Raw genomic sequence first — 17,856 nt, 5'->3', positions numbered from 1 at the left:
GTATAGCGATCCTGATGTGTATACAGTATTAACCCGAATTTAATAATGGAGGAATGAGACAACGTGGGGCATGACTTTAGTTTTAGTGGAACTCTGTTGTCCAAAAGTAAAACTTTATTGTCAACTTGTCAATTTCAGCACCTCTAATTGGCTGTTCTATTTGTCTATCAAACAGTAACTGAATTAACCCTATAAAGCCTGCATATGACAATACAAATATATCATATAATTGAGAACACATTTCCTTGTGTATGTTAACTGCCTCGTATTTATATTTTTATAAAAATCTTAAATTGAATGCCCCCAATTGTGTTTCCATGTTAGCCACATGCTTTAAATTCCTCAGAAATAGCTACGCCCTGTTCTAAACAGACCGGAAGGCATGCAGCAGATTACGACTTTAAAAGCTTTGAGACTTCTCTTGGACTTGCAGACGATGACTCAAGCATCTCATGGCTCTCGTGCTTTTCGCTGGCTCAGTGTGTGTGCTCATGAATAAATCGTTCTTTGGTTGTCAGTCTGTGGGAACTGAACGCGATAGTCACGCTGAAGAGAACCTGGAGCAGCAGCTCTTGGAAGTTAACCTTGCTCATAACTGCAATGCATCATTAAAAGTAGGATTTAAAAAAAATAATTTCTACTTGCAAATCGACTCGGGTCGTTGCACTTTCAGAGTTGTGCTTTGTTTGCGATAGTGACATTGCTATGGGGGAGAGCCCACAAAGATAGTAGAAAGTAGCTGTGGATACTGGTTGATGCCTAAAGAGAATACCTATGTACAGGGTGCAGAATGTAATGCATCTTGGGAAATGCTGTCTGCCGTTTTATCAAGTTGTAGTCGGTGGGGCATACGGAAGAGGGAGCTCCCAATTGAGTCAAGTCGGCCAGAGAGTACCAGAGCAATACCGGGTAGAAGGCATTTTTTCCTTCGAAATAAAACAATTGCCCACGGTAAACTTGGAAAATAGAATCACTAGGCTTTGAGCAGTGCTGCCACTAATGATTCTTTATTATTATGTATTAATTGTCCATCAATCTGCCAGTTATTCTCTTAATTAATCGATTCCATCGTTTTGTCTACTATTTGTTAGAAAATAGTAAAAAATGCCCGGAGCCCAAGTTGTATTCAAATTGCTTCTTTTAACCAACAGTAAAACATTCAACCTTTACGTTTTTTAGGCTGGCAGGCAGCAGTGGATTTTGCTAAAAATCATTCAAATAGAATTATTCATTGATTAATCAATGAATAACCAAGCATGTATGCACTAATATTGGAGAAATACGTTGTTTTCAGCATTCCGAGTAGAATCATTAGATTGTAGGTTTTTTATTTTGTTTTGGTTTTTTGCTGCTAACTGCTAACCTGTTCTGCAGCATTAATTGGATGAGTTTCACACCACCCTATACGGTTCATTACCGGTTGGTCGGGTTACCAGTCCGTCCCCGCCACATTGCTACTTTGGCTCCAAATCACAGAATGCTCCTCACTGAGACATTTATTTTGAAAGGGCTAACCGGAAACATTATTGCGTATTCCTCACTTTGTTGATGATCGGTGGCTTTCCCAGTGGAGCCTCGGTATTTACAACAATATTGTCTGAAGCCTATCCCGGCGCTGCTGTCCATCACAGACAGACAGGGAGTCAACCCGTCGTGGGACAGCTTTCTTATTTTTCCCTCGCGTGCGATGGCTGTCGGTTCCTGTTAGGACTTCTTTTGTGCATTTTGGAGATATTTCCTATCATGTTGGCGAGTGATATCTGTCTACCTTGTGCACTGCAGTGGTGCGCAGCTTCGCCCGGAGAAACACCTGTGCGCCTCCTCTCCACTGGCCACAATCATGAATGTTGAGTAGGTATGGATGCAAACCTGTACACGAAACATCCACGTAGCTCTAGACAAGGAAACACGAGCTCGGTTACTACCCTCTGCGTGTTCCCTCTGGCTTATTGAACGTTACGGCTCATCAATACGTTGGTCATCACTGTGTGTGGCATCGTGGCCGTGGTGGCTGCAGCTTTAGTGGCGAGATTACATGGAAACAGTGGAGGAATGAAGCAGCGTGTGTGTGTGTGTGTGTTTTAGATGGCTTCGCGGTTGGGTTTGATGGTCCTTAAAGCAGCGGGGGGATGTGGCGGCGTCTTGTTGCTGTCAGACAGGATGTAGGGGAGGATCTATTGGAGCAGGATTACCCGACCATTTTTGGTGAGAAGCATCGCGGAGATCTGATCACAGTTGACGCATTGCATTCCTCGCGTTTTGGCTGCTGATCCATTATCATGATATAACACTACTCATATAAGCCAGTGTTCTTCCCTTTCTTTCTTTTCTTTTCTCACTTAAACTGAATTCGATTACACAGACCACAGCTCGCCCCCTCCCTCCCACCCACCCCCCGAGGGCCATTAATGCAGCTCATGCTGAGCAACCTATGAATGCCAATTATACATGTGGGTGGATATCAACACTGTTTGAGTTTACATAATTCACTGTTTAGTGCGCGCTCCTTTTTAAGCGTGGTGCGCAAAAGATATAAAAATGGAAAGATTTGTCTAAATGCAGCAATGTGCCCATGACTCATTGTTTTATACAGTGCAGTATAGGAGTGTGAATTAAAAAAAAATGTTTTTTTTGTCTGTGCAGTCATTTTGAAGTCCACAGTGTGTGGGTGAGTTTCAGCAGGTGTGCTTTGTGGTGCATACAGGATGGGAATGTGCTCAAACTCTGAGGAGGAAGATATGTTTCAGAGACTCAAAGCACATTGTCATGATAACTGCGTCAGTTTAACTCAGTCTGCATGCCAACACATTGAAAGTAAATAGTTTTGATCCTTCATATTCAATCGCAGCATCCCCCCTAATGTCATTTTCAGTATCCTCCTCTCTCCTCACCCCTCTTTCTCTCCTTCTGCCTTTGTTTTTCAGGGAACAGAGAACCCTTAGGCGCGGTGTCTGTCTGCATTTGTCTGAAAGAAAGAGAGCGGGAGCAGCACAAATACCGCACAGCCAGGAAACATGCAAGGAGAGACCTTCCCCCGTTGCAGACTGGTGAAATGTCAGGACTGAAGAGCGAGTGTGTCAGATCAAATCAGCAGACTGTTTACAATACGCGGGGCGATAAGAGCTGCTTGACTCTAGACTCACTAACGCCCTGTGCCTGGTTTAAAGCCATCACAATCAAGAACAGACCTGTTAACTAATCTTTCATCCGTCAGATTCAGCCATCCAGAGCTGAGCCGAGATGGAGTGGTCACTAGAGAATGTGAGGGAGATCGTAGCTGGAGGGATGCAATCTATAAGGGAGTGTGAGATCTGTGCTTTCGCAATAGCCATGTGTGTGCTGCTGCTGTTCATGTGGTATTGTTACAGGGTGGGCCGGGAGCATGGCTCCAGCCCTCTGCGTGGGAGGTATCTGGCTGGGCCCAGCCGAATTGGAGGGGTGGTGGGGGGCTTCATGAGTTCAGACTGCCGTGGCAGGGGCAAAGTGAAAAATGGATCAATGCTCGAAGAGCAGAACGGCTTCGCCTTCTGCCAGTCGTCGGAATGCTTCCGATGTACCAGCGCCGGCGAGAGTCTGAACCAGAGGCTCTACCACAGCCTGCAAGATTATGCCAAGCGCTACACCTGGTCAGGTATGGGCAGGGTGCACAAAGGAGTCAGAGATCAAGGCCGATACCTCAACAGTCGACCGACCATCCAGCGACCAGAGGTCTTCTTCCTCCCAGACCTACCGTCAGCTCCTTTCTTCTCCAGAGAAGTACAGAGACACGATGTGGAGCTGCTGGAGCAGAGCTTCCCCGCCCTTCTTGCTGAGTTTGAGAGCATCTACCATCAACCTCCAGCCCGCAACGGCTCCTCCCTGCCACCAGGATGGAAATCCAACATCACTCCTCGGGGGCAGTGGTGGACCTACTACCTGGTCAACCAAGGCACCCCTCTGGTTCTTAATGTCAGGAGGTGTCCGCGGGCCTGGAGGGTGCTGAGCCAGCTCCGCACCTTTATTGCCAACAACGTGTTTGGAAACGCCTGCTTCTCAGTGCTGACGCCTGGAGCTCTGATCACCGAGCATTATGGTCCAACAAATGTCCGGCTGCGCTGCCACCTGGGTAAGAGAGTGAACTGTTTAGTGAGTGAAAACCGATTTGACCGTGTGATGTCAGAGCCTTATTGTGCATTCAACTTAACACAACAGCATATTTTTAAATAGCATATTTAAGAGGAGGAGCACCCTGGTGAATCAGCTGCTGTAGTGTTTAGTCTGAACATCTGGATCCTCTTGGGTCATGATGGCACATGGCTGAAATTTAGTGGCTTGTGTGATTATTTTTATTGTTTTGACTGCACCTGAGCTTTGATTCTATTTCCAACTGTGCCCTCTGAGGGGGCTATAAATAGTGGTATTTGTTGTTGTAGACAGTCTTTTGTAAGATGCTTTAAAACAGCATATATCCTACGGGACTCTTAAGACAAGGTCATTTTTGTCTTGGATATGTCACCTGGGAGATAGTTGAGCAATACCAAATGCTGTGCTGTCCCATAATGAAACATGATGGACTTCTTGTTTTTCTCTGGCAGGTCTTAGAGTGCCCCCTTCCTGTGAGCTTGTAGTTGGTGGAGAGCCACAGTGCTGGTCTGAGGGCAGCTGTCTGCTTTTTGATGACTCCTTCCTCCACAGGGCCTTCCACGAGGGTAAGAAGAGATTACAACTGAATCTTGTATTGCACTCTGTCCCTTTTTTATTTATTCCTTTAAGAAGAATTGACTTAAAATGGTATAATCCAATATTAGGTCAATTTGTATTAGGCCTTTTTATTACACTGATGTGGTTTTACGTCAAGATCATGACAAAATGGGGTCATGGTTTTTCTATGTGTCTGTCTGTGTGTGTACAGGCGGCGCAGAGGACGGCACCAGGGTGGTCTTCATGGTAGACCTCTGGCACCCCAATGTGGCCGCTGCAGAGAGACAAGCCTTGGACTACATTTTTACTCCAGGCCGCTTAGAGGACAAGGAAGGGAAATAGGTGTGAGAGAAAAACCATGTCTGACCAAGAGACATCTGCTGTTTAGGGAAGTGTCTGTAGGATTGGGGAGCAACTCTTTTTCTGCCTCCAGACCAGCTCATTCACTGTGTACATATTCTCCGTCTCATACAGTTTCTTTCATAACTCTTCTTAGCGGATGACTAAGCATTGGGCCTCTTTTATCAAAACTTACTCTGAGCACAATTGTTCAAATCTTAAAATACAGCCATTTTATGAATGTGTGTTAACATGTGACTTTAGCTTGTCGGTAGTTATTTTATTTTTAATATATGAATCTTCAATGTATTTGCATATGTAGAATAATGTGACTGAACAGGAAACAATAATAATTGCCCAACAAGCAGTTCCCATCAAATGCATTCTTTTCACATTTTCCAACTTTGGGCCAATTCTGGAGCAAAATTATTTCCAGATAAGATTATTTTTAATTTTAACAGATATGATGAATGGATCTTTGCGAGCCAAAAATAATGTGCCAGCCTCTTGTTGTTATGCTTCTTGGTCGGTCCGTAGACCAACCTATTCTATTCTCTACACATGAACTGGAGCCATTGAGTAAGCGTTTGTTGTCATCAAAATGTTCCTACTTACTAAACATTTAGTGTAAAGAAATTTTGGTGGTATTACTTTACATCTAATGCCAATTATTTTAAACTCACTGTAACACCTGCATACATTTCCCCCAAGGGCTAAAAGAAAAGATCATTCAACTTTTTATCTTCTAAACATATTCAGTCACATTTTAAGATACACATTTGCAGTCAAACAAAAACATGATTGATTGTCAGTGGATATGCAAATTTTTCATTTAAAAAATACCCACTTCCGAATGTGGGACACACTCTTGCCTCACGAGTGCAAAATCTGATTAAAGTGCTTATTTACATCAAATCACAGCCAAGGTGACGCTGAAGGATATTTGCGTCTGTTGGATAATTGTCCACCTTCTGTTCAAAAGGTTGTCAAACACATTGAACAAGATAACAATGTGTAGTTGCATAGTGGCTTTACAAATACTGATTTATGGTAAATAAATCAAATTATAAGATATGTAAACTAATTGAATTTCATAAAGTGCTATGTCGGTGTGATAATAGTAACTAAAGATTGTGTTAATTAATTAAATTAAGGCATTTCTCGTGTCCCCTATCATATTGGAATTTGTTTTGATAGATAAGTGATAACGGAGGTCCAATGTTAAAATCATGACATGACTTTTTACAGAAGCAGCTAATGTCTCTGCCTGTGTGGTAGTTAAGTGTGCTCCCCTTGGAAAAATCAACCCTGCTTTCAAAGACATGGTTGGATAAGCACACGTTAGGTCAATTTGTGTGAGTGGGCCTGTGCTGTAACAATGGAGGTGAAGCGTTTTTGGTAAATTTACTAAACCCTTGTAATTTGGTTGTATTTGATATAAGGTTTGTATTTCTGTAAATAGGGTTGAGGTAAAAAAAATGGAAAGGTCTGAGATCATTTACGATAATTGTCTTCAATGCTATAACTATTGTGTTGTCATGATTTACAACTAAAATGATCACATTTCATTCTCCGTTACATGAAATCAATTTTGATAGATTCAATTTGTAGATTCTGTAAATTGCTTGAAAATGAAGTACTATCTCTGTTGTTATGTGATATATTTATTTTTAATCAATCTGTAATTTTGCAGTACCATATTATTATCAAAGCCACAATCCTTAAGTCTTCAACAGCACTTCATGGATATATGTGCACAAAGGGTAGTGAAAATTTAACTTCAGCAGCTTTACAGGTCCATTGCAATTAAAGATACCCATCTATTCAATTATAATGTTTACAAAATGATTTAGGAGATGTACAACATCGGCCAACACAGACACTCACATTGAGCTGTCCAGAATTAGATTGAAATCAAAAGTGCTTTTAATCCACTTACGAGTGTGAAAACTGTCATCCCCAAAGCATTGCTTCATATGTGTATGACGGGGCAACCATTTTGTTTACATTAGGATTAAGGATTTGTCCTTTAACGCATTCTTGTGTGGATTTTGAACAGTATTTATGTACATTTAATAAATGGTCGAGTATCTTATTTAACCAGCTGTTGTCAGAGGTTTCACTTTTACACATGTCACAGATGTTAAACAAGAGGTGGTCTTCACAGTGAGCATGTTCTTCATTCCGTTGTGCCGAATCATCCAATTCATTAATGAAACTAGTGTTCCACTAAATATCAAATACTGATAAAAAAAAACATGCTGGAGGAGCAGAGTAATTCAGTTGTAGAAAAGAATAAAGTCTTCTTCAGAGATGTTACTCTGGTATTGGTAATACGCTCACACTAATAATACACAGCAAGGGGGCAGAATAGATCGAGTTGCCTCTTTTCAGTCAGATGCAGTTGTATAATAGTTCCACAGGGAGGCGTGATGTTGCTCTTTTTCCTCAGCAGTTTTTTCTTGTCAAATTTGCACTGCCAGCCAATAGCACACGAATGCTGAGTCAATAATAATATGTTTCATACAAGCAATAGTGTCTTCAATACATTGTGTGTTCATAGGTTAAGAATATATGGGTTAATATTTAGTATTACATCTGCCTCCACAGTTGAGGGAAAGTCAGCATCCTTAACTGGAAAAGCATCCCCTCTTCTGATCATTTGAGTTTATCTAAAGGGTGTTGCTTAATCTTTAGGCCTACAACTTTGGTGGATGTTGATGTGAGGTTGATGCCAGTAATAACACAAAATTCATTTTTAAAAGCCCTGACTGCTTGTATTCACAAGCGGCATGTTTTATGGGCCCATAATTGTTTTGTTTTAGTGTCACAGGCGCTTGAATTATTAAAGTAGACACGTAGTTAGTGTACTACTCAGCATGCTTATTGCACGACAGGTTTCAGTAAAGCGTAGTGCGTGCTTGAGCGAGAACAGTACTGTAGCATTGAGGGAGGGGAAAACAACTTGAAGTTCATACTGCATATATGCACAAGGATTATCTGTTGAGCAATATGCACATACATAGTTTGAATAATAATGAGTGTAGACATGTACTAATATGCATTTTATAAACTAGTGGGATTATTAGCTGTGGTGAACCTCCGGTAGCTGATGTGGTGAACAATTGTTTAATTTGACATTAAAATGCAGACAAGCAGTTTACAAATATGTACATATACAGCAGACACACCCGCATGATCATCTGTGAAATGCCATGAAATACACAGCCATGCAACACATTATGACACATATAATCTTCAATTTACATAATGTTAACTTTGTAAAAATAATCCAGAGTGGCATATATTATGTGATAATTTGATCAATTACAGAATTGACTAATATTGTGCACTACTAAAGCACAATTAAAATCTGATCATCTGGAAAGGGCCCTCAGGTGATTCCCTCCTTTGTACCCAAAGTTGAGGCCCTGTTCTAGAGGGGCCATGTGTCAAAAACTCAATTGAACAACATTCATATTTCTGTTGATATTGTGCTTACATCTTTGTCTTTAAGATGTATATGTAATCTAATTCTTCCAATCTAACTCGCATACAGAAATCCATTTCAGTTTATAATAACTGGATGGTTTTTGGCTCATTTTCGCCTGAGGCCTCATGGCAGGTGGGTCTGAATTGATACAAGAGTATAGTATCAGTGTTATTGTATCCACTGGAAAGACCACTAATCCCCCCAAAACTGCTGCTAGTGTGGTAAGACAACATCATCAATGGCCTCACAACGATTGTTATTGATGCAACTGTACAATATTATCATGTATGTTGTCTCTACACGCAGACGTTTTCATTTTTCATTTACGCCATCTCAAATAATTTCCTTGTGATGCACATTTGCGTCTATGTGGGTGGTGTGATGTTTATCTATTTGTTCTGTCTTTGTCATGGAAAAGTTTGCCGAGCACTGGGTATTTTACTACCGTCTATGCACCCACGTCATAGCCACGCTGCCAGAGTCCAGCAATCACATCAATGAAAAGGTGACGCGCTCTGCTGCGCCGGTTGTGCCCCTCCGTTCAGCTGTCTGCGCGCGCTCCGGCTGCGCTGCTGCACAACAATCAGGTGGGGAAATGTAGCCTCACTTAACAGGCTCTGCTATGCTAATATGGGTCGACAATGGAGATAAAACGGTGTCGATGATCAACCCACCAAGACAGACTAGACCAGAACCGCAGCAATGAGCGCCTCCTTTCCAAAATCTGAATCCACGACCTCCTTACTGAAATCATCCTCTGCGGCGAGGAGACCGACACACCTCCCTGAACGCACAGCAGAAAGCCGGAGAAGTCAGCAGCCTCACCATCAGCATCAGCATCACCACCGTCCCGCCGCACTCCAGAGCAACAGCAAAGACGAGGAGTCCTTCTGGTCGGCCGAGTGCGATATCAGTGCCCGGAGACCCCTGTGCCATCCCTCCCTCACTGGCAGCCAGGACAGTAGTAACAATGCAGCCACTCGGGGCAAGTGTAAGTCACATGCCCCCCACGGCCAAGTTCCTGACCCAGCGGAGCCAAACGGCGAGGCGGACCGAGGTGTGAAGGAGCGCTGCAGGTCATCCAAGCCCACCCACCGGCACCACCACCACAGGAAGCACAACCGGGAGGACCGTCCACCCGCAGCCGAGCCAGCTGAACCAGGGCACCCCAGTCGCTGCCGCACGCACACCCGTCCGGTCCCCAGAGTGTCCTCCCTTTCGGACAGCAACGACGACAGGGCTCCTCTCTGTGAGCCGAGGGACCATAAAGGGCTCAATTTGGATAATAGCGGGGGCCAGGTCAACAGTCCATCCCCGTCCTCCTGCTCCCTGGTCCCGCTGTCCAGCAGGTCCTCTCGACGCTGCCGGAGGTCCAGTGCTACTTCTTCTGCATCTGATGTCAATATACGCACTATCCTCAATTCACTGTTTGGACAGGTAAGTCTCTGAGATATAAGGAAATCAATGGATCAGTTAGTTGCTTTTAAATTAACCTCCACAATTGTTCAATATACTCATTTTGATAGGTTTAGTGTAACATGCAGGGATGCTCCTGGACATTCTGGGGCCCTGACAAGCTGTGACCGTGACACCCCAAACCCAAATCATATTTTATCTCAAACACAATTGGTAATGCATATTCTAATAAAAGGCTTGTGAATAGATCATTTGATTGACCACATTAATGTCTGCCTGCTTCACCTAAAAAATAAAATGCATTCAATTCTTGCCATGCAAACAATAGTGCTTTGTTGTTCTACAAAAGTACACAGAGATATGAAGGGGTTAAGTGTGCCTTATGGCTATACTGACATCCTGTTTACAATCAATATATGTGCCCTCTTTAAACACTGTTGTTAATGGACGGATTGGACTGGGAAAGCTTCTTCTACACATCCATGTATTATATAATTGGTAAATGCAGCACCACCTCCTACAGACCCTCTGAATCAGGCAGGCCTTTGTTATTTAAGTGGATGTGCTGAGGCAGATGATAGTAGTATGGATAGGTGGAAATATCTGATGTGCTAATGTCTATTTGGTCAAAGATATATCTTATTGTTCTTGCATCATTTAATCAGGAACACTGCAGTGAGTATGTGTTTGAAGCAAAGCACTTTGAAGTCACTGCCAGGGATGAAGGCTCTATTTTAAGCCTTAAATCTATTCACACAAAAGGAAAGAGCTCAGCTTAATATACTTGGATTCTTATCAGTGGTGTGATTTTGCATAATTTTGGCTCACCGTGCTTAAGTCTATTAACGGTTTCAGTTTTACATTGCAAATCCTCACGAAGCTCCACCTTGGTGCTAAAAAATATGTTGCTTATTGCGGGAATTTCCTTGTCCCTTCCTCAAAAGTCAGAGTTTAGTTCTCACCTTGTGTTTGGAATGTAATCTTATAAATCGGGAAGTGATTAAAAATTAGGAAGCTCTCAGCCGTAAAATAGACCCGGTATGATAACACAGAGATCATCCATTGTGGCTTCAGGATAAAAACCTTATGAAAGCCTATTCTACAAATAACCCTGCGAGCAGCTCTGTGAAAACATTAGTGTGACCTCAAAAAGATCTTTGGCAAGACTGTTAAATGGAGAGGAGTTCAATGACAGGCAGAACTATAACGCACGGTTTGAGAGGTATCTTTGGAATTTTGTCTAAACAATGCGTTCCGACAAAACGGAAATAAATGTGAGCAGATGGTGATCAGAGATGATAATTGGTTGAAAGATTTCATGAAAAGAATCATATCCCCACTATAGTTCTGTGCAGAGAAAAATATTACCTCACTGGCTGTCTACACACGTAGATGTAATTTTCACTGTTACAGATGGACTATAGAGTAATTGTATTTTTCACAATCAATAATGCGTCTCTTCAGTGCCATGTGGCTGCTGTAGGTCAGAATGACCTTGTCTTTGACTGCAGAGGACAGAGGATGATGTGTGGGGGTGTAAGGCAAGAAAAAGCAAAGGCACATGCAGATATATAAAATGCAATGTACAAATTAAAATGCAGTCTCAAGGCTGAAAACTGACAGATTAGTCTCAGAGTTGAGAATGAGAGTGCAGGTGAGGAGACTGGAAAAAGGCCATTACAGTGTTCTTGTAAACTTGCCTAAAATTGTACAGCCTAGAAAGAGCAAACACCTCACAACATGTGTTTAACCATGAAGCAAAGGTCACCTGCTTGCAGGAAAGCTGACACCCCTTATCCCATTTCATGTGTTTTGGTGCCAGTTAAATTGTCTAGGTTGTTCACAGATTAATAACAGTTTGGTCGGTGTGACAGTCAGGTGAAATAAATCAGTGGATCACCTTCTTTTCCTTTAATATGCATAATTGTGCTTCCCTCCTTGGTATACTTCCCTGTCTCATTTAGTTTCTCTCCCTCACTCACCTCACCTTCTCTCTCTCTGTCTCTCTCTCTCTCTCTCTCTCTCTCTCTCTCTCTCTTTCTCTGTGTCAGGCTGCTCATACTATTCCTACATTCACTTACTCCAGATAGTGCAGTCCAGGGTTTTTTACCCCTGTCTTCATGGGTCTTGCTCTTGTTTGCACTCGTCTCAAAATCCAAACTGCAAACATAACGGCGAAAAGGTCCTCATGGTCCTTTTTAGTGCCTCTTTTCTCCTTTGGTATGGGAAACTGCTTAGATTGGCCTCTGAGAACGGTAGGACTGTTTTCAGTGTGATGCACTATTACACCCTGTCTTTCTCAATTTGTTTGGTGGATTTTGAAGGTGAAACTGTTAAATGAAACTAAACCGTAAAGCGTTCTCAGAAACTGTCCATGGTTGTGTGCTGTTGGATTTGTTCTGTCTCTCAGTTATCGTATTGCAAATTTGAAAAACATGTTTTTCACGATATCTGTACATTGTTTTGGAGGAAACATCTTTACAAAAACACTTTGGAGTTTTATTATCCACACTGTAAAGTGTTGGTGGTGGAAACTACTTTATGAATTAAAACTACTCTGAACCCGCACTGCTTGTACTTGGCTCTCGTGTGCATTTTGATAAACATTTTAAATGAATGGCTTCAGACTTGGGCAGACCTTTTGAGTGCAACGGGAACTTTTTGGAGAAAAAAGTTATGTATGTCTCACAGGAAAAAAATGTGTCTTAATGTCTTTTATGATCACAACATATATGCAGCATGTGCCATATTTGTTCTGCTTCTGAGTGTGTTTATTGTTCCTGTGACAGTGTGCGAGTCCCTCTAACGTGGCGCGTAAACTGTTATGAATGATGAGTGGAAAGTTGGCAACATGCTGTTTAATTAATGCATTTGGACTTTCTGACATGTTTCATATGTCATCATTGTTTCTCTCTCATATACACACGAGCACACACACACATAATACTTTTTACAGAGAACATTTCTGTTGTAGCATTTGATCTATTGCCCCAATTCAAGAATATAGAGTCGACATTGACTGTCACACATCCTCTCTCAACTTGTTTCTTTTATCCCTTCTGCTCCGAAGCTGCTTCAGATCTCTAACACTGTCTCTGAACTGTCTTCTGGAAAGATGCTCCAGGATGCTGAGAGGAGATTCAGAGGGGTGCTGTCCTGTGAGGAGATGGGCCAGGCAGGGTATCTTGAGCCTTATCAGGAGTCCATTGTTTCCATGACACAAAACTGCGCTCTTGTGAGCAACATACGGTTTGAAACCTGTGTCTTCCTGAGTAAAGGCATGGCCACGTGCAGGCAGGCTGTACGTAAGTCTGGACAAACATCTTTTTTTTCTCACTGTATTCATCGGAATTCTATTTGACCCTGGATAGGATTTATATCATTAACAAACAAGCTGCCACAACAACTATCACCGCTCGGTTGTTGAGAGACCCTTTCGATTACTTTCTATTATAATATTCTACTATTTCTACATCGGCTGCTATCTTGCGAGCTGTCAGAAGGAAACACACAGGTTTGGAAAATGATTTAGCCTGATAGCTCAGCAACCGGATAGCTTAGCTTAGCACTATGGCTAACAGATAGCCTAGTTTTACGGGGTGTCACACGGTGCACTATTTCTTGTGCACGGTGCAGTTAATACGTTGAGGTGGTCATATCTGACATGTAACAAACATGACATGGAGTGTTCATTTTGGAGTTGGAGTGAGCACATTGTGTTCCCTTCATCTGTTTTCCCCTGTTTCAACTCTTTGTGCTAAAATAATCTAACCGCCTGATGGTTGTAGGTTAAAGTTTACTGCACAGACATGAGAGTGCTATTGGTGAGCTTATATCATTCTCAGCAAGACAGCTAATATAGAACACCATCCTGTTCAATTTGAATGCATACAATATTATGTATATCAATCAATCAATGAGTGATGTCAGGTGAATTGCATGAAAAGACTGAGCAGCCTTAATATTATGTACTTTCCTGTCTCAATAAAAACAGCACAGTAATGGAGGCTTTTGCACACATGAGCAAACTGATGAGGCCTGGCACATGTCAGTGTAAGAGATGATGGTTGATGAACTGACAGGGATGGATTGACAGATTGCAGCACTGATGGAGCGCACGTGTTGGATCAGCTGGTGAAGCATCCTTGGGGCTCATGTGCCTTCTGTGTTTCCTATGCCAGTGGTTCCGGTCAGACCGTTCTTGAGGCCTGACGTCAACGCTCAGTGTTGTGTTTAGACTTTTCTCTGCTCCTGCTGTTAACCCCTGAGGGCTCTGGAATATGTCTTCCTCTCGCTCTGCCCTTTAAAGGTTGCGTTCATTGTAAGCAAGTGCTGGAAAAAACAGAAACAGTCACATTCTTCTGTGAACTCGGGTCGTTATGGTTCCCAGTCATGTTTCATAGGGATCAGCTTATTCATACTTGGAGATTTTGTCATCAAGATGTGAGATGGTTTCAGTGTACTGTTAACACCTTTTACCGTTAAGCGTCCTTAAGTTGAGGTCCACAACAAGACTGAGGCTTGTTATGGAGAAGATCGCTGATTTAGGTCTGGGCATCACTCGAGTCACAACGTTGTCAGCGATATGTTTGGATGGAGCTCATACAAAGGCGAGCAGTTTGTTATAATGTGTGTTCATGACGGCTAGTTTTGGTTTTGCACTGACAAATTATCAATTGTCATTTCTTAATAGGACAGAGAGCTGCGTCCAGAGGAAATGGATGGTAAGTTTATCTTTCTTTCATGTTCCCTCTCTTTACTCACGTTGAGCACGCTAAGCAGTGAAAAAATATAAAGGTTATGTTTTTAATGATTAAACAACACAGGTTTTGTCAAAATGCTTTACAGAACAAAACATTAAAGCTAAATTAAATTTTAAAAAGTTCCATATTTCATCACATGGTGCCAGAATTTGTATACTTAGGTGCAAAGTAACATACAATTCAGTTGCTAAATGTATATGTGTTGTTGCTCTACAGAGTTGCGCGATGCTTTCAAAGAGTTTGACAAGGATAAGGATGGTTTCATCAGCTGTAAAGACCTTGGAAACTGTATGAGAACTATGGGATACATGCCCACTGAAATGGAGCTGATTGAACTGAGTCAACGGATAAACATGAACTGTAAGGATTTAACTTGTGTATTTAAATGTAATGCATATTGTTGTATCCTCTATGTTAATTGTGGTTTGAAATCCTGTGCCAAAATCTATTTTCCTGAAGTGGGAGGTCATGTTGATTTTGAGGATTTTGTCGAGTTGATGGGTCCAAAACTCCTTGCCGAAACTGCAGACATGATTGGAATAAAAGAGTTAAAAGACGCATTTAGAGAGGTAAGTGTTCGGATTTTAATTTACATAACGGCTTTCTGAAACCGTGGTAATGTTGTGAGACTTTTACTATTTACTTCTCCATTTTTATTGTTGTTTCTCTGCTTTTTGTTCTCAGTTTGACACTAATGGAGATGGTGCCATAAGCACATCTGAACTACGGGATGCAATGAAGAAGTTATTGGGCCAACAGGTGAGAGGTGGATCAGAGAGAGATAACAGAGAGTCTCTCAACTATTAATTATTGAATACCCACTGCGTGTGGTGCTCCACTAACTGCTGCCAACCTATTTTTTCCAGGTGGGTCTCAAGGAAGTAGAAGATATCCTGAGGGAAGTTGACCTAAATGGTGATGGGCTTGTTGACTTTGAAGGTAAATTATCTTTATTAACTACTCATTTAAGGTTTTCCGTAGAGTTCATTGTCATTCTCCTCCTCTCTCTCTTCACAGAGTTTGTACGAATGATGTCTCGCTAAGAACATGAAATGATCGGTCCTGAATGTGAAGCTGTGTCCTTCTCTATACTTGACCAAGAACAACAGAGGACATGCTAATATCTCTGAGCCATCCGATTCTGAATGACACTGGAATTAAAACTCCTTGAATGTTTTGGAGCAAGGAGTCACCTCACACTTTCAATCAGTGTTCAAGTGTTCTTCCTGAAAAGTCTCCAGTTCAACTAAGGCAGAATTTGCTGTAGCCTAGCTGATGATTGTCCAACTTGTGTTTTTGCACTTTAATTCTGACTAAATAACTTCCTGTGTGGATAGACTGCTGGTGACTTGTCTCATCTTCTACGTGGTAAAAAAATAAGTCTTGCAAAATGTTGCCTTTGATGTCCAACACAGTCAGGATGTGAGAGGGAATGCCTGTAGAAAAGATGTAAAAGATCAGTGCACTGTTCAACATTTCGGTATGTTTTCACACAGTATGTGTTATATTAGAACTTGTAAGTGTAATGTCATTTGTGTGACATTGGTGCTCCAACCAGGAACACATGTGGCAATATAACACCTGTATTTTGACTGTGTGACCATCTGTGGTTTTTCACTGTGCCAGTCGAGTCCTATAAAAGTCTGACAACTACACGCAACGAAGAAACAGATCTCTGCTATTAAATTCTGAAATACATTTCATATATGTTATTAGATCAAGGGTAGTGTTAATTGCATATACAAAGATGCCCAGCTCTGGTTTGCGGCATCCTATGTCTCTCAATGCTCACAGGTTTGAATGTTTAATGTAGCTTTGGGAACAAGTATTGTCTGTTTTTATAAATCCATACAGGCCTGTCTGAGATCATAGTAGGAATAACATATGTGAACTGTACTTACAATGGATTTTATTATGATGTACCTGTACTGTATGTCAGTGTCAATATGATTGTAGTTGTGGTGACCACACATCTGTGTTGTCGGAGCAATTTTTATGCATGCCAAAGAGGAAACATTTATTAAAATTCAGTGTGCAGATGTGCATTTCTGTCTAACAAAGTAAATAAAAATATTTCAAGAAGGTAACTGTAGAAAAATAGCCCCTTTTCAGTTTGATATTTAGACAGGAAATTATCCTTACTCAAAAACATGTACAATATCATGCTGTGCTTTATAATCTGTACTATTTCTAGATACAGCCTATATAAAATTGTCCTTCTCAGTATATTAATATAGCATTGTGTGCTGTCACTGCATGTCTTGAGTTCAAACCTCCTTGTGATATATATTATTCATACACGTATCTGGTAAGACTGCTGGCTGGATAAGCTTTACCTGCAGAATCATCACTGTGCAAGTCATCACATGGAAATATCTGCAAGTAACTGTGTTGTGTATTTGCGTGACCTTTGACTAATTCTGCTTGAATTATTTATACTACAAACATATTTATTACTTAAGAAACATCCCAGCATGCATAACACGTAGGCTATCATAAAGAGAGACCTTGCTTTATTTAGAAAGCAGTGACAGACATTACCTTTCACATTTTCTTAGTGGCAACTGCAGTGATTGTATTTCACTGGTTTCTCCAGCTAGACAAGTTGGCAACACATGAACACCATAGTAAAGTAAAGCAAGCAGTTAAAACGATAAAACACTAAAATGGTCAGAATTAGAATTTTGCAGGCACAGCAACAACCACGATAAAACTGCTCGATCACATGCTGCCTCTGGTGGAAACAGCATCAACAAATATTTGCCCATTTGCTTATGCAAAGTATGTTGTGGAAACATTTGGACTTTAAAGGAGCTTGCCGTAAATGTATTGCAAACATTTATAAAATATAGCACCAGCTGTAGCAAACAATTGAACTATACAGGATTGTGTATGCTTCCTTTTAATGATAGATAGTATTACAAGATGTGTTTACTAACGCTGTGTCAGGTTACAAGAAATCTAAAGAAACACCTGTCATCCATATAAGTATTGCTGTTTCCATAGCAATTTCCATTCATTCCTATCCGGGCAACTGACTGCACCGTGTGCGCGCTGCGTTGGACTCTTATGATTGGACACGGCTCGGACGATACCATGCCGGAAAGAGGGGTGGTGGATATTTCTTAAAGACCACGTCTAATATTTCTATATTTAAAGAAATAT

At 41.5% G+C, this 17,856-nt stretch overlaps 2 protein-coding genes across 9 annotated transcripts; both read left to right on the top strand.

Annotated features, from left to right (window-relative positions):
- The first annotated feature begins 1,560 nt into the window (after nt 1-1,560).
- asphd2 (aspartate beta-hydroxylase domain containing 2) lies at nt 1,561-7,119 on the top strand. 5 transcript variants are annotated; one of them, XM_034542529.1, is made up of 5 exons: nt 1,561-1,851; nt 2,086-2,205; nt 2,925-4,105; nt 4,575-4,688; nt 4,892-7,119. In XM_034542529.1, exons 3-5 carry the CDS (start codon nt 3,241-3,243, stop codon nt 5,020-5,022), a joined length of 1,110 nt encoding a protein of 369 aa, XP_034398420.1. In that variant the 5' UTR covers nt 1,561-1,851; nt 2,086-2,205; nt 2,925-3,240; the 3' UTR covers nt 5,023-7,119. The 5 variants fall into 5 exon arrangements, with proteins under 5 accessions (XP_034398420.1, XP_034398419.1, XP_034398421.1 ...); XM_034542528.1 differs by having other exon boundaries at nt 1,561-1,855; XM_034542530.1 differs by lacking the exon at nt 2,086-2,205.
- Nucleotides 7,120-9,002: 1,883 nt separating this feature from the next.
- On the top strand, nt 9,003-16,782 carry cabp1a (calcium binding protein 1a). 4 transcript variants are annotated; one of them, XM_034541653.1, is made up of 8 exons: nt 9,003-9,949; nt 13,044-13,229; nt 14,622-14,652; nt 14,908-15,051; nt 15,151-15,260; nt 15,376-15,450; nt 15,558-15,630; nt 15,709-16,700. In XM_034541653.1, exons 1-8 carry the CDS (start codon nt 9,215-9,217, stop codon nt 15,732-15,734), a joined length of 1,380 nt encoding a protein of 459 aa, XP_034397544.1. In that variant the 5' UTR covers nt 9,003-9,214; the 3' UTR covers nt 15,735-16,700. The 4 variants fall into 4 exon arrangements, with proteins under 4 accessions (XP_034397544.1, XP_034397546.1, XP_034397545.1 ...); XM_034541656.1 differs by lacking the exon at nt 9,003-9,949 and adding an exon at nt 12,049-12,183; XM_034541655.1 differs by lacking the exon at nt 13,044-13,229 and having other exon boundaries at nt 15,709-16,782.
- The last annotated feature ends 1,074 nt before the right edge of the window (nt 16,783-17,856 follow it).

This window comes from Cyclopterus lumpus, chromosome 9, assembly GCF_009769545.1.
Source record: "Cyclopterus lumpus isolate fCycLum1 chromosome 9, fCycLum1.pri, whole genome shotgun sequence".
In the NCBI taxonomy this organism is placed as follows: Eukaryota; Metazoa; Chordata; class Actinopteri; order Perciformes; family Cyclopteridae; genus Cyclopterus; species Cyclopterus lumpus.
The sequence above is the reverse complement of the archived record's forward strand: the minus strand, read 5'-3'. Positions and strand labels throughout refer to the sequence as shown.

Bases quoted from the DNA above. Each gene is read 5' to 3' on its own strand.
- asphd2 (XM_034542530.1), top strand. From the start codon at position 3,241: ATGGAGTGGTCACTAGAGAATGTGAGGGAGATCGTAGCTGGAGGGATG. The intron at 4,106-4,574 runs GTAAGAGAGTGA...TTTCTCTGGCAG, and splicing joins CCGGCTGCGCTGCCACCTGG to GTCTTAGAGTGCCCCCTTCC. The intron at 4,689-4,891 runs GTAAGAAGAGAT...GTGTGTGTACAG, and splicing joins CCACAGGGCCTTCCACGAGG to GCGGCGCAGAGGACGGCACC.
- cabp1a (XM_034541653.1), top strand. From the start codon at position 9,215: ATGAGCGCCTCCTTTCCAAAATCTGAATCCACGACCTCCTTACTGAAA. The intron at 14,653-14,907 runs GTAAGTTTATCT...GTTGCTCTACAG, and splicing joins GCGTCCAGAGGAAATGGATG to AGTTGCGCGATGCTTTCAAA. The intron at 15,451-15,557 runs GTGAGAGGTGGA...TATTTTTTCCAG, and splicing joins AGAAGTTATTGGGCCAACAG to GTGGGTCTCAAGGAAGTAGA.